Source organism: Ursus arctos, unplaced genomic scaffold, assembly GCF_023065955.2.
Source record: "Ursus arctos isolate Adak ecotype North America unplaced genomic scaffold, UrsArc2.0 scaffold_24, whole genome shotgun sequence".
NCBI lineage: Eukaryota > Metazoa > Chordata > Mammalia > Carnivora > Ursidae > Ursus > Ursus arctos.
The window spans coordinates 40,482,818-40,497,258 of NW_026622919.1; the positions used below are offsets into that span (position 1 = coordinate 40,482,818).

A 14,441-nucleotide genomic window follows, 5' to 3' on the forward strand; every position below is an offset into this window, starting at 1 on the left:
GCTAATAAGGGCTGGAACTGAGATTTAATATTAAGAATAAAACGACCTCTTTAACAATCACTATGGTAGTAGGGAAGCAGGAATCCCTAAGATTCAGGGGGAAATGCAGCATATTTCATCTCTGGTTCTTGGAGATCTGCAAGCAGCTCAGAAAGCGGCTTGGCTCAGTCCCCATGCATATGTACCTAAAGTCCTCGGCTGAGTTTCTGCATTGGCGGTCTGGAAAGGCCTGACAGATACAGGCTCATGGCTGGCAGGCCTATTATTCCAGGGAACTCGCATGGCTTGCCTCACTCCTTCCCAGGCCCAAGGAGGCCAATGATGTCAATGGGTGGCCAGTGCTGAAGGCCGAGCCTGACCTGGCCTCCTGCTGAGCACTTGGCAGACGGTAAAGAAAAAACAAGAGTCCAGTCTAGCCCCCACCCCACTGGCTAAGAGGCACAGTGACCCTGGGAGACGTCCAGCCAAGCCCCAACCTCAGGAGAGAAACAGATACATACTCCAGTAGATGGGGGCAGTTTCCTGGAAAGGCAGCGAGGACAGCAACCAAGGGCCCCCACTGCGTCAAAAAGGGAGCCTGAGACCCCGGGGGCAGAAATGGCGAGGGTGGCCAAGTGTGCACTGGTTTATTGACCAAACCTCATATTCCAAACAACCTGTGTGACAGGCCAGGAAACCCCAGGCCTGTGGCAGCTGAACACAGATTTCCTGGTGGAAGGGTTTACTGGAACACAGTGTAGCCAGGGCTCACGGGGGAGGCCAGCCTTGGAGGACTCCTACACAGGTCTTCTGGAGAAAACGATTACACTCACCCACCAAAAAAGAACCCCACAATCAAATGGTGCAAACGATAAAGAGATCCACTGTGGCCCATAGTGGAGAAAGAGTTCTGCAGCAATTGTGGGATGAGAGCTGTTCTTCAGGGGCCGAGCCTAGGCGCTCAGGCCTTAGCTGGCCTACCAGTGAAGGCCTGAGGGTGGCGTCTTCTCATCTTTATTGCTTTCCAGGGAGAAGGGAGGGATCCGGACATCGAAGTGGGAGCCATCAGGCCTCTCGAAGCGGAACGTGCCCCTGTGGGTCAGAGAGAAGCTAGGTTAGAGGGAGTGAGGGCTGAGGCCCTACTGAGGATCTTGAGAGCCCTAGGCCCTCAGCTCCAGAGCTGAACACAGCAGGATGAGGCAGGATGGGCTCTCTTCAGCCTGGCTCATGTCAGGATAACACCGGTCCAGAAACCCAAGAGCCCTTCCTGGCGCTAGAAAAGAAGAAACACGGCTGCCCTGATTCTGGCCCTTGGATGCACACTGCATAAGCTACCCAACCGGACTTTCAGGTTAAGGAGTGAACTACCCGGGGAAAACCAACTACGTGGGAACTCAGCGCAGTATTCGAACCCCCAGACCTCTCTCGGTCCATGAAATCACAGAAACTAGAAAATAGTCCAAAAAAATCAGACAAGTCCCACACAACAATGAAGAGCAGATAAGGCTCCATCTCAAGATTTACCCTGGCCCAGAATGAATGGCAAACTACGAGCTCTCGATTTTCGGAGCTGAGGCGCCCCCGGCCCAGCACGTGCTCACTCACCACATGTGCCCGCTGGAGGCCTGCAGGGAGACGTGGCTGCTATACTGGAATGCGGGCTGCTCCTTGGATAACACGGGTTCCTGTAAGGGTTCAGGCAAAATCGCTAAGGCCAGGCCAGCTCCCCATACCCCAGGGCCACGCACTGACTGCCAGTTCATCGGGAGGATGCCCCCTTCGGCCTCCCACGAGGACTGCCTGCCAGTACCACCTCCCACAGCACAGCCACTGACCCGGGCCTTTCATTCTGATTCTGGGAAAGAGAACCTCAGACGCAACATCTGAGGCCACTGGGCAAAGATGCCGGGCATAGGACCTCCTCTGTAAATAGCCCTCTCAGAGTCCATTCACTCAGTGCCTGGGTGCGAACGTCCTGGTAATTACAAGGTAATAGGTGTGGCCCCTTCTATCAGGAAGAAACTGAGACTTTTGGCTAAACTGGCCCGAAGTTATGTGGTGAGCAAACAACACACAGCTGACATTCAAAGCCACAGACGATCTCACTCCAAAGCCCCGTTCTCACTCAGTATCCCACCCTGCTTCCCCGGGCCCTGCTGATGTACATGTTAAATGTGGCCCCTGGCCACTTCTCGTGACTTTATTTCTCAGGGGACAGGGTGGGGTAGTGCAGGACTTGCAAAATGAGCTCTCTGTGGCCCAGCAGAGGCAGCTATGTAAGGAGGCAGAGAAAGGACAACCAGAAGCGGTGGTTGGGGCAGGTGGGGGGAGGAGCCCCACTGAAAGGCACTCAAATTCCTATTTTTTTTTTTTTAAGATTTTATTTATTTGTCAGAGAGAGAGAGAGCACAAGCAGGGGGAGCAGGAGACAGAGGGAAAAGCAGGCTCCCTGCTGAGCAAGGAGCCTGATGCGGGGCTCGATCCCAGGACCCTGGGACCATGACCCGAGCCAAAGGAAGCCACTTAACCGACTGAGCCACCGAGGTGCCCCATCAAATTCATACTTTTAATAAGGCTCTGTGCTGGCAACAGGAACTCTACACAAGCTTTGATGTCAGACTCCCTTGGATTCGGATCCAGGTCCTGCCACTGCCAGAAACGGGACCGTGGACCAGTTACTCACTTTGCGACCTCTCTCTTCATCTGTGAATCAGGCTGTAAGAAACCTATCTCACGGGGCTGTTGTAAGGTGTCACCCAAAACAGCCCAAGGCATTCACACACTAGCCTCTGTCCCTAGCCACAAAGGAGAGGAGAGCAGGCACTCAGCCCCTAGGGCTGCTGGGAAGGACCAGAAACTGGCCATTACTGGCCTTATGATGCTCACCCTTCCCACCACGCCTCGGCCTCGCACTGTCTCCAAGGTGCCGGATAAACTGAATATCCTCCAGTGTCGCTCCCGGAGCTGCACCACATCACTGTCGAGGTTCTCTAAGCGGATACAGTAGCGCCACTGTGGGGGGTGGAGGAGAGAGTTCACAGCTGAGAAAAACAGACCTCGGGCTAGCCCACCCGCAATTCCAGGCCAGCAGAAGCAACAAAGAGGGACACCTGCAGTGCACAGGCCCCTCCCACCAGAGGCAAACTTCGCCCCTTCCCAACCCACCCCCCCAGGCACACACTCACCCAGTAGACATGGGAATTCTGGGCTTCCTGGGGGAAAAAACAAAGAATTTAAGTCCCAGCGGGCAGGACCAAGTCTGTTCCAATCAACAGCTCTCCAACTGAGTAGGTGTATTCCAGGAAGGTTGCAGAGACAGAACAATGCCACAAGTGTCTGTGGGATGGTGACTGGACCACGGCCAACAAGCCCAAAGGAGGCAGCCTCTCCTGACCCCATCCCTGGCCTCCGTCCTCCTCATCCTGTCAAGACTACCAACAGAGCTGGGTGCCAACGGAAGTCAGCCACAAGGCCCTTCCATTTCTCACCAGTCTTCCAGCCAGCTGCTGCCCCCACCCCTGCAATCACTGCTGGCCCAGGCCACTGCTCTCCTCCTCTGCCCTTCCATAGCCCAATGCTATGACAACACTTGAGGTGCTCTACGCTAACCTCTCCCACTATCATGAGCTCCTGAAAGGCAGGAACAGGGTTTCATGTCTATTTGAGGCTCACAGCCAGGCAAGAGATAGCTCATTAAACATCTGACTGATGCATACAAAGTGTGAACATCAGCCTCTACTGATTCAAACAAGTCCGTGTGTGTTCCTCATAAACAGAAAGCCTTTGAACCAGAACGGAAGGAAGAGTCAGCCTAGAGGACCCCGTCCCAGAACCGGAGGGTCTCGCCGCTCTAGGAGTCCACCCAATACATGCAGCACTTGGAACCAGGACCACTAGGCACATGGTTTAAATGTGGAACCTACTCCACAGTCACCCTGGGGATACCACAAAAAAACGTGGGGACCCACCCCTGAGGGAAGGGGCCCAGGCCAGGCACATACCCTCATGCCCATGTAGAAGGGGATGACGGTGACGCGAATGTTCTCAGTTGTTTCCCGATGGACATCAGAGAGCTCCAGCCAGGGGTGATTCTTCTCTTGCCAGGCCCGAAGCGTCTCCCGGGCCACAAAAGGGGGTGCTGGGGCAAGAGATGACTAGTTAGTCCAGGCCAGAGTCCTGGGCGTTCTCCAACTGTCCCTCCAAGAAAACTCTTGCGAGTGCTGGCCCAGGTACAAGGCACCCAAACCTGCAGCAAAAGCACAGGCTGGAAGAAGGCACGAGGCCTCCAAGAATAAGCCCCGAAGAGTTATGGGACATCCTGGGAAGAGAAATGGGCTGGGAATGAGGAGCCCAGGTCTTCAAACCCTACCGTAACCTTGACCTTGCCACTCACTAGCAACCTTGAGCTCCTCCTCCTCATCCCTGAGCCGCAGGTTCCTATCCATCGGAAAGAGCTAACAGCCATCCGCCTGACACAGCTAACGGGAAGCTGAATAAGGCTGTGGGTACACAGCTTTGAAGCCACTTGCGTGATACTGTCTTTGAAGAAGGACCCTCCCATTCCAGCTTCCCTTCTTGAGAGAGCTCACCTTTTGTCTGGTCATACAGAAGAAATCTTTCAAATAGCTCATGCTGGATGGGAACCTGATCAGTGGAGGTATATGGGAGGATGTCTTCATGGCTGACATAGTCCAGGCCTGGCACAGAAAGGGAAAAGAAACAGAAGCTCACACAGGAAAAGCGAAGAACGAGGCTGAGGAGAAACAATGCCTGGCCTTGTCGCAAAGTGGGACGAGCCTGGTACCATCGTTCTCGGCTCCTATCATCCCTCCTAGCAGATTAAAGGACATCAGAAAAGCATGAGAATCTGCTCACTGAGACACACCAGACCTCTCATCAACAGGCATATTCAGATGCTCGCTACTCACCTGGGATGGCATAGAGGGCCCGGCTGTCATCATGGTTAGCCAAGAAAGTCACGGCTTCTGTCTGAGATCTCTGAGACTAAGGCAAGAAGCGAGTCAGAGATTTTCTTAGTCACTATCCAGGCCTGAGAACTTGGGGCCCAGTGCTAATCTGGGCTCTCTTTGACCCTTCTCCCTCCCTCTGTCCCCACCAGGTTCAGGCCTTTCCCATGGAGAGAAACCCCAGGCCCAGCCGCCTTGCTTACTTACTATATGTGGACAGTCTCGGGCATCAATCAGCACCTGATAGTAAGTGTGAGTTTTGCCTTTCACCTCCTTAGAGCCATGACCGGCAGGATTCTCTGCCCTAGAGGGTAGAAGAAGCCCAAGATGACCCCAAGAGAAACAGAGGCGGTGCCTGCCCTAGCTCCCTACCATCTCCTTACCTAAACAGACTAGTTAGTGCCCGATCTGAGGGGGCCTTGGCATAAGCTGGGCACCTGCTCAGCAACACCCGGGCCCGGCCCCTCCCCAGAGGCCGACGAGCGAACGTGGAGGACCCGTGGCACAGAGTCACCACTCGTCTTACTCTCTGGCTGCTTCTTGGAAGAAGGGGACCATGCTGAGAAAATCAAATTGCTGGTTCCATCCCTGGAGCCCTGAGTACCTTACTCTTCTCACATCCCTGGGGCTGTCTATGACTTAATGGAACTAGGCCTTTTTTTTTTTTTATGTACTCTAGTGATAAGAGATTGGAAGAAAGATTCTAACTGAACGTCAAAAAATCAAGAAAATTAGTCCCTCCACGCCTTCTGGGCTACTTGTAATGCAAATAGAGATCAGCTTGGGAAAGCACCCTGGGGAGGCCTGAAGGGACCCTCTGGCTTAAGACTGTCCCTGGCACTCAGCACTTTTGTCTCCATGGTGTCCGGGAAGTACTCTGGGACTGTTCCGATGGCCCAGGAGGATGTTGAACTCCCCCCTGGGACCCCAGTTACGTATGTCAGCCATGAGTCAGGCCTCCTCCCGAGGGTACCGCGAGGCACAGTGACAGGGGTACTTACTTTTCTGGAGCGGCAGAAGCCACATCCCGGTCATATAGTCTGGCCTGCCAGGGAAACAGGACGACACCTCGGTAGCCAAAAACACTATGAAGGAAGAGCTGGGAGGAAAGAGCCTCAGTGAGTGTGCAGTCCACAAGTCCTTCCAGGTGGGACTCAGACCACTAAGCAGCACCGATACTGCAACCCCAGCATGAGGTCCTGCTGATCTTTCTCTTGAACTCTATGATCCACTCCCACCAGCTTTGGAACACTCTTACCCCCTCTTCACCCAGCTGACTTTTGCTGATCCTTTAGACCGTCACTTAGAGCTCTAGGAAGACTTCCCTGACCTCCCCTCCACTCAGCACAGTGCTTAGCCACTGACCCCGTCATAATTCCTCTCTAGACGAAGGCACTGCTTTCTGATTCAAGCCCAATGTACACCGCCTGGTCTGCTGCAGGCATACAAGAACAAGGGAGTGGGAAGTTGAATAAACAAAAAGTCCGTACTTACAAGGGGCCTAAATCTATCTCAGTGGATCTGCACAAAGCTGATACGAAAACAAGAGCCTCACCCCCACAGCTTATATTACACTGCAATCAGTTCAACTATGACAGAGTACCAAAGGTTTGCTCTTCTTTTTTTTTTTTTTTCTTTAGAGAGGGAGGAAGGGAGAGGGACAGAGAGAATCTTAAGCAGGCTCCACACCCAGGATGGAGCCAGACGCGGGGCTCGATCCCAGGACCCTGAGATCATGACCTGAGCCAAAACCAAGAGTCAGCCGCTTAACTTTCTGAGCCTCCCAGGTGCCCCCAAAGGTTTGCTTTTCTGAAAGCTCCCTCCACTGGCTTCCCACCTTCCACTAAATTACAGGACTCTTCAACAACCTGGCCCTCTCCTCACTTTGGTTCAAACTATCTCTGTCCACGCTAACTTGGAAAGGGAACCCACTGACCATGGAAAGGATTCACATCCAGGAAAACAGAAACCCATCTTTAAAAATTTGTGATTCTGGTCCAGCACTAAACACCAAGGCAGAAAACCGTAACATTCAGGGACCAAAACTGACCCTTTCAGGAGGGCACACCTTGAAAATGAAAGATGGCCCAGTCCAGCACTCACCTGCCCGGTCTCATATTTTCCATTCTGTTTTGGCACCTCGAATACACCAACCGTCTCCAAAACTTTGCCCTCTGGTCGGTTTCTGATTAGGAAGGAAAAGAACAAGCAACTGAAAAGCTGAGAAGGTATTGGTACCTGTCCCATTAGAAAAGCTACTAGGAGATTGAGGGGCCAGGCAGTGACAGCAGAGAAGGGTCGAAGCAGTGGGGCAGGTGAAGCAGTAAGTGTCCTCGCAAACCACCACTCCAGATTCTGCCTTTCCCCCTATGAGGCCCAGCCACAGGCCCTGCCTCAGTTTATGTTATGTCTGAGTGCTCCCAGATCACTTTTTCTCTCTTCACTCTCAGCATTGCTCATATAATGCCTTCGCACTGTTTATTTGTACCCCTTGCCTCTGTTTCTTCCCTGACCTACCCTCCTGACCTCCCACAGCATTGTAACCGCCTTTCCCACCTTGCATTTCTGTTATCTGCTCCCCTGTCTTATCTCCACTAGAGACTGTAGGTTCCCTGGGAGCAATGCCTGTGTCTGATTAGCCATGTTCCCCCTCGGAGCTGAGTGTGTGAAATATTTGTTCTAATTCCATCTCTGTCTACCCCCCGAAACTGCAGCCTTCACCCTGCCCTCGAACGGCTTAGCCATCATCTCCAGACGTCCTACTGCACTCCCTGCATTGCACCTAGTAGTCTCTCAATCTGGTTTTTGTTCAGATTCACATCACATTTCACAGCGGTCTTAAACTGCAAATACTTATCATCTCTCCCCAATACCAGTGTCTAATTTCTGCCACAAAAAGGTCAGTTCTCTCAGTGGTCTCTCTGGACAGGGTTGCTCTTTCTAGGGGTCCTTCTAATTCGAAGGTCTGCTATTCTTAGTATTTTGGAGATGTGAACCTTATGCTTCCTCTCACTTGATCTTCCAGCCCCAATTTGACCTGTCTGTCCCATCAATAGAGACAATGCTCACACCATTCCCCATGGCCTCAAGCCCCCTCCCCAAGTCACACAGAAAGAACCAGTCTCCCCAAGGTCACGCTGAAACCCGGAACCCACGCGGGTCTCACTCTCAAGAGTCCTGTTTCCCACTCCGAGCATCTTTCTGAGGGAGGCTGTATCCCAATGCGGGGCTGGGGGTTCAAGTCAAGAGCCCTAGGGCTTAATTAAAAGGCTGCCCACTAACAACAGAGGTCGAGATCCCCATTTTGGGGAGGTAGGATTCTCTCCGGGAGGTAGGATTCTCTCCGGAAGAGTTACTAGCTCCCCCTCAGAGCCAGTCCTGCGTAACCCAGGGCTCTGGGCCGCGCTCCCTTCTCTGTTCCTGGCACACATCCCAGGCAGGGCAGGTCGGCTCCCGGCCGGGACCCTCTCCCGGGTCGAACTCCAATCACCCTCGGCCGGCCCGGCCTCCTGGCCTCCTCGCTGGCCGGAACACGCTCCCTGGGCTCCACGTACGGCCCCGCGCTCCGTCCCTCACCGGGACGAGAGGTGCCTCCGCGTCGTCGTGGTCGCCGCTGGTGGGAAGGCCCCAGTTCCACCCGCCGCACAGAGCGACCTCGGCCCTCGGGCCCCGGTTAGCGAGCGGGACCACCAGCGGCTGCCCACGGCCAAGGCCCGCCGGGCCACACAGCCCGCCATGTCCCGCCCGAGCGCCTGCTCGGCTGCTGACACTGGGCCCAAACCGCGGCCGGAGGCGTTCTGCCCCCGCCCCACACTGCCCCGCGCCGCGTCCCCGCCCCCTTGGTCCTCTGCCCCGCCTCATCCGCCCCTCGAACTTCAAAGCTCCTTCCGGTGCGCGATGGGCGGAAGTCCCGGCCCCCGGTCACCTGACCGTAGTCCGCTAGACATGGCGTCTTGTTTGCTGGCGGGCGAGCGGCTGGTTCGCGCTTTGGGCCCCGGTGGGGAGCTGGAACCAGAGAAGTTGCCCCGGAAGCTGCGGGCAGAACTTGAAGCCGCACTGGGGAAAAAACACAAGGACAGTGATTTTCCCAGTGGCTCCGCGCGCCTGGTTTCCTTCCGCCTGATCCGAGATCTACATCAGTACCTGAGAGAGAGGGGTGAGCCCCAGTCTACAGCCCGGACTCGCCTCTCTTTTTCCAGAGTTTTTTCCCTCCTGAGTCTTTTCCCACTTCTAGCATCGTTGTGAGGGGGAAAAATCCATCACTCTCTTTCACCCGGGAAACGGACATCTAGCCAACCCAAGCGTCACCTCATAAACTGTAGGACAAACCACTCCCTTAACAGGTTCCATGGGGATTTCTCGTGGGTGACAAAATTTACGTGTGCAGTTTCTGCTCTCTTGAGAGTCTCCTCTTCACTACCAGGCCCACTTAGGGTCGCCTGACCTTTGAGGAAGTCCAGTTCTAACCCAGTACCTCCGCACAAGTTCAGTTTCTTCCTTTTAAGCCACCTTAGAAAACAACTTAGAATAGTGAGCTTTATCTGTTTGGGAATCTGGATTTCTTTCCATCTGATTCTTTCTTTCTATTCTTTCTTTTTCTTTCTTTCTCTCTTTCTTTCTTTTTTTTTTTTTTTTTTTCCACATAAGATGATGGAAAGCTGTGTTGAAAGACCTGGACTGGGAGTAGCATCTGAGTTCTAGTCCTAGCTGTGCCACAAACTCCCCTTGGAGAAGTCGTTTCTCTTCCTTGGGTCTCAGTTCCCTTAACTGTAAAGGGAGGAACTAGGACACACTGGCTTGTAAGGTCTTTTGTCAGAATTAGCATAGTCTACCCAGAAGTACAAAGGGTAGACTGCTCAACTACTAGAACTATTAGAACTAAAAAGTACCTTAGAGATCATCTAGTACACTGTTCACTGAGTATTTAGCATCACTGTGACTTAAACCTATTTAGGGCAGTTCTGTTGTGGCCACAGCCTGACTTAATCTAAAGGCAAATTAAGTGGATTACTTGTTAGCTGTAACATTGGCAAGATAATTGAGAACTGACAGTCATCAATGTGCACTAAGAGATATTTATGTGGAGTTGTCCTCGATTCTTCTCAATTAATGATCTTGAAGATGAATGGAAATAGGGATGGCCATATTTTATTTTGATAGGAAAAAAGAGAAGAGCCACTTTTCTGATCTTAATCCTTCAACCTCAGTTCTATGCATCATTATGTTTGTAAAAATCTTTTCTTCCTAGGTTCCACACTATACCTTCATGAGCTCCTAGAAGGCAGTGAAATCTATCTCCCAGAGGTTGTGAAGCCTCCCCGGGTATGTAAGGGATATATTTGTGAGAATGGATGTTCGCCGAATTGGACTTACTCAGATTTATGAATCAACGTTTGGGCTCAAAAATTGTTTTTTAAATCCTTGAGAGCTGGGGTGGGGGAACCAGATATTGTCCTCCCTTGGAAAGGGAGCTTGGAAAACAGATCCAAAAAAAAAAAATTTCCAAGGCTGAACTACTACGTGGGTCTCTTGGCACCCTTAGCACTGCTTTGCCCTGAAACCAATGATTGTGACATGGCTTTCTAGCAAGCTGGGGATATCCTTCTTATTTTTCTGCCTCAGAACCCAGAGCTAGTTGCGCGTTTGGAGAAGATTAAGATACAGCTGGCCAATGAGGAATATAAGCGGATCACATACAACGTCACCTGTAAGGTAAGGGCCTGCTCTTCGGTACAAGGACAGAGTAGCTCCTGAAATCAGAGCCCTATACTGGGAAAAGGTACAGAGGGAAAAAAACATCGTGGAAGCTTGGTTTTTATACTAGTCAGGGACCATAGAAGCTCTGTGCCGCATACAAACCTAATATAATTCCCAAGTCATTTACTGAGACTCTGGGCACAGATGGTGACTGCTTCTTAAAGGTTGTGTAGGTGGAGATAAGCCTTAGAGCCTTTCTTCTGACAGGGCTCCCTGTTGTTCTGTGGTATGCTCCCATCCTGGAGCAAGAGAGCAGTAGATGGGTACTGGGAACCTACGTCCTTTTCTCTGAAATGCTTGATCTGTGGTTCAGAAAAAAAATCCAGCTCGTCCCCAACAACAGAATCCATGGAGAAGGCAGAGTTAATGTGTTGGGAAATAAAGAAAGCGGAGCCCAGATTGACAAATGGATACTCCCTGGGCTGCTTCCATTTGGAATCCTTTGTGTTTTCTTTTTCCCAGGATTCAAGGCATGGTGGGACTCTTAGTGACCTGGGAAAGCAAGGTGAGGTACTGGGAAATCGTATTGCTAAAGCCTCTCCCTGGGAGGGGTTGGTCATGGGACTTCTTTCCACCCCAGTGCTCTGGGTTTAAGCCTGAGCTATTCAGGCTTGCCGTTTGAGGGAACCCCAGTTGATGGGGGAGACAGCCCTGAGATAAGAGGGCTTCATGGAGGGTGCTGACCTAAAGGTTTCTTCCCTGGGTTCTTCCCCAAAGTGAGGTCAGTGAAAGCTCTGGTCATCACCATCTTCAACTTTATTGTCACGGTGGCAGCTGCCTTCGTCTGCACTTATCTTGGAAGCCAATATATCTTCACAGAAATGGCCTCAGTAAGTAGACACTGGGCAGGGCAGGTGCCCCAAGTGGGAGTGCTGGTGGGAGAGAGAGGACGTATGTGAAGGTGCCTTGAACAAGTTAGGAGTTAAACAAATATTTATGTAGTAAACAGGAGGAGCATTTGAGCTGTCCAGCAGTCATGGGAGTGCATAATAACCTCAAGAGAATCCAGATCCGATTTTCTTCCCTTCCCCCCAACTTATGGGCTGGGTTTTCCTCCCTTCTCCCCACTCCTCCCATCTTTACTAGAGGTGCTGGAGGCCGCAGAGCTGGATGCTGACCTGTATCCCCTAAGCCTGGTTCTCTCTCTCCCCAGCGGGTACTAGCTGCATTGATCGTGGCCTCTGTGGTGGGCCTGGCCGAGCTGTATGTCATGGTGCGGGCGATGGAAGGCGAGTTGGGAGAGCTCTAACTGATGATTCATCATCAAAGCCTGGAGCGGGTTTTGGGAGACTGCAGGCTCCCAGCTGCCAATCACTGACTCTCAGTCAACCTGTCAGGCGCTTTGTCCGCTACTCTGGTTAGTCAGAGGGCCAAGCCAAGACCACTTGCTGTTCCTGCTAGAGCCCAATCCTCTATCAATTTCCAGAGGGGCAGTAAAGGAGAGTCAGACAACAACTGAAAAGAACTGGTCTTTCAGTTCCTTCTCCTGAACCCAGTGCCCGTCTGCCTTCTCTAGTCCAAGTGGGCAGTGCTAGGGCTGGGTTTTTCTCCATCAGGAGTAAATAGAATCCAGGTCTTCTCAGAAGTAGACCATACTGCCTTGAACTTCCCCAAGTGCACAAGTCGACGGTCACCCTTGCTCCACACTATCCGTGATGCAGACCTGTAATTTAAATCAGTAACTTCCAAAAAACACAAAGGATTCCCTTTCTAGAAGCCAGTTTGTGTCAGAAGAGGAACTGATCACAGGACATCAAATAAGAGAAAGACAGGTTGGTACAGGATGGTGAAATGGGGAGCTAGGCAGCTACCTTTCCGGAATCTCAGTTTCGGTCTTCATCCTCTGCTTGCCTTTTTCACATTTTCTGTATGCTTCTGCCTGTTTCCACCACTCACCAGCCCTCCTTAAACTTCCCACCTTTCCATCACCCTTTGCTCTGCCTCCAAAAATGAAAACAATTCAGATGACAAAACAGTATGTCTGCTTTTAATCGAAAATCTCTTGTGCTTTGTGTGTATTGGTGGGAAGAGTATGCCTACTGTGGATTGTCTCAGCTAATAAAGGGAGGCGTTCTTTGTAAATAGGGACTGTTTCCAGAGTCAGCCATGTATGTGGATATGAGTAAGCACACACATAACATTATGAATACGTATGCACGTTATTGTACATAAGCCTAACGGAGGATATTTTATGTAGGTTCTTAAAATGTCTGGGTTTGGGGGAGTGCAGAAAATAGTTTGTAAATGTACACAGTTGAATAATGGCTTTGCGTGATTATTTTTGGTCTTCATAACAATGCTGGAGGTTGGAAGAGGAAACAGCTTTAGGCCCCTTTTCCCGAAGACAAAACTGAGGCTGAGAGAGATCAGATGACCAGCTGTGGTGCTTCCTCTGTTAAATGGAGTCAAAGACTGCTAGGCTGTTTTGAAGTCCCCATGTAATGTTAACCTTTCAAGAGCTTAGATTAGTGGTATGCTGATAGAATCTGTGTAAAGGTACTTAAAAACTGTCAGTAATAGTTATTTATCCAATAAATATCTATTATGTCTACTATATTCTTAATTCAAATCTTGTGGCAACACAGAAGCTTGAAGATTCCGTAGTTCTGATAATTGTTCAGGGTCTGTTCCTAATGATACAGTCCTTTCCATTTGCTCACACTATGAGCTCCTGTGCTCTTTTTTTCCCCCAGGGTACTCTTTTGTTCTTAGAAATTACACACTCGGGCACCTGGGTGGCTCAGTCAGTTAAGTGTCCAACTCGTGATTTTGCTTCAGCTCATGATCTCATGGGTTGTGAGATTGAGCCCCACATCAGGCTCCGAGCTCAGCGGGGAGTCTGCTTGAGTCTCTCTCCCTCTCTCTCTCTCTCTCTCTCCCTCCCTCCCTCCCTCCCTTTCCCCCTCTGCCCTCTCCCCCTGCTCACTTTCTTTCTGTCTTTAAAATAAATAAATCTTTTTTTTTTTTTTTAAACAGAAATTACACGCTCGCTGGTTCAGTAGACATTTGCTCTATAGTGCTTGCTGGTTGTTTTTTTTTTTTTAACTTTTTTTTTTTAAGATTTTATTTATTTATTTGACAGAGAGACAGCCAGTGAGAGAGGGAACACAAGCAGGGGGAGTGGGAGAGGAAGAAGCAGGCTCCCAGCGGAGGAGCCCGATGTGGGGCTCGATCCCAGAATGCTGGGATCACGCCCTGAGCTGAAGGCAGACGCTTAACGACTGAGCCCCAGGCGCCCCTGGTTTCTTTTTGATACGTAACCAGTCTGAACTTCCCCAGGCAGTACATGAGAGAGAGGGAAGGTTTCATTTCTTCTGTTCCACCATAGATGACTTTGTTGAGAAGTCTTAGAATTTCTGTTGTTGGTTGAAAGAAGTGTCAACTGTGAGAAAAAGTGCAGGTGGCATTTTATAACATTTCTAGCAACTCAGAGCACTTAAGACTGAGTTTAAAAGCTACACTGAATGTTTGTGGAGATTCATGGCTATACCTGTGCTAAACTCTGTGGGCCAAGTAGCCTGTGGGCCAAGTAGCCTTCAGCATCCACTCCCCCTCCCCCCGCCCAGATACCTGGATTGGAAGGTGGGAAGGCTTGCAAATGTTAGATAAAGAGCAGGCCCCTTCAAAGGGCTTCTGACCCAGGGCGTCTTCTCACACTGAGATTGGGGTCATTACACACACACACACCCCTTTCACTAGAATGGGGTCCTTATCTTATCCCAAGCCCCTCCTCACAAG

At 51.1% G+C, this 14,441-nt stretch overlaps 2 protein-coding genes across 2 annotated transcripts; one reads left to right on the plus strand and one right to left on the minus strand.

Annotated features, from left to right (window-relative positions):
• Positions 1-5: 5 nt before the first annotated feature.
• POLDIP2 (DNA polymerase delta interacting protein 2) lies at positions 6-8,773 on the minus strand. The gene is made up of 11 exons (XM_026517695.4): positions 8,523-8,773; positions 7,050-7,131; positions 5,948-6,045; positions 5,154-5,250; positions 4,908-4,983; positions 4,569-4,676; positions 3,981-4,117; positions 3,165-3,191; positions 2,866-2,991; positions 1,585-1,664; positions 6-1,071 (listed from the first exon to the last, which is right to left on the minus strand). The coding sequence occupies exons 1-11, from the start codon at positions 8,681-8,683 to the stop codon at positions 957-959; spliced, it is 1,107 nt and encodes a 368-aa protein (XP_026373480.1). The 5' UTR covers positions 8,684-8,773; the 3' UTR covers positions 6-956.
• An 81-nt stretch (positions 8,774-8,854) lies between these two features.
• TMEM199 (transmembrane protein 199) lies at positions 8,855-13,257 on the plus strand. The gene is made up of 6 exons (XM_026517697.4): positions 8,855-9,102; positions 10,195-10,268; positions 10,569-10,658; positions 11,166-11,208; positions 11,421-11,533; positions 11,857-13,257. The coding sequence occupies exons 1-6, from the start codon at positions 8,892-8,894 to the stop codon at positions 11,950-11,952; spliced, it is 627 nt and encodes a 208-aa protein (XP_026373482.1). The 5' UTR covers positions 8,855-8,891; the 3' UTR covers positions 11,953-13,257.
• Positions 13,258-14,441: the final 1,184 nt, after the last annotated feature.

Bases quoted from the DNA above. Each gene is read 5' to 3' on its own strand.
- POLDIP2 (XM_026517695.4), bottom strand. From the start codon at position 8,683: ATGGCGGGCTGTGTGGCCCGGCGGGCCTTGGCCGTGGGCAGCCGCTGG. The intron at 1,665-2,865 runs GTGAGCATCATA...GAACCCTTACAG, and splicing joins GCCGAGGCGTGGTGGGAAGG to GAACCCGTGTTATCCAAGGA. The intron at 1,072-1,584 runs GTGAGTGAGCAC...TCTGACCCACAG, and splicing joins GCCTCCAGCGGGCACATGTG to GGGCACGTTCCGCTTCGAGA.
- TMEM199 (XM_026517697.4), top strand. From the start codon at position 8,892: ATGGCGTCTTGTTTGCTGGCGGGCGAGCGGCTGGTTCGCGCTTTGGGC. The intron at 10,269-10,568 runs GTATGTAAGGGA...TTTCTGCCTCAG, and splicing joins AGGTTGTGAAGCCTCCCCGG to AACCCAGAGCTAGTTGCGCG. The intron at 11,209-11,420 runs GTGAGGTACTGG...TCTTCCCCAAAG, and splicing joins TAGTGACCTGGGAAAGCAAG to TGAGGTCAGTGAAAGCTCTG.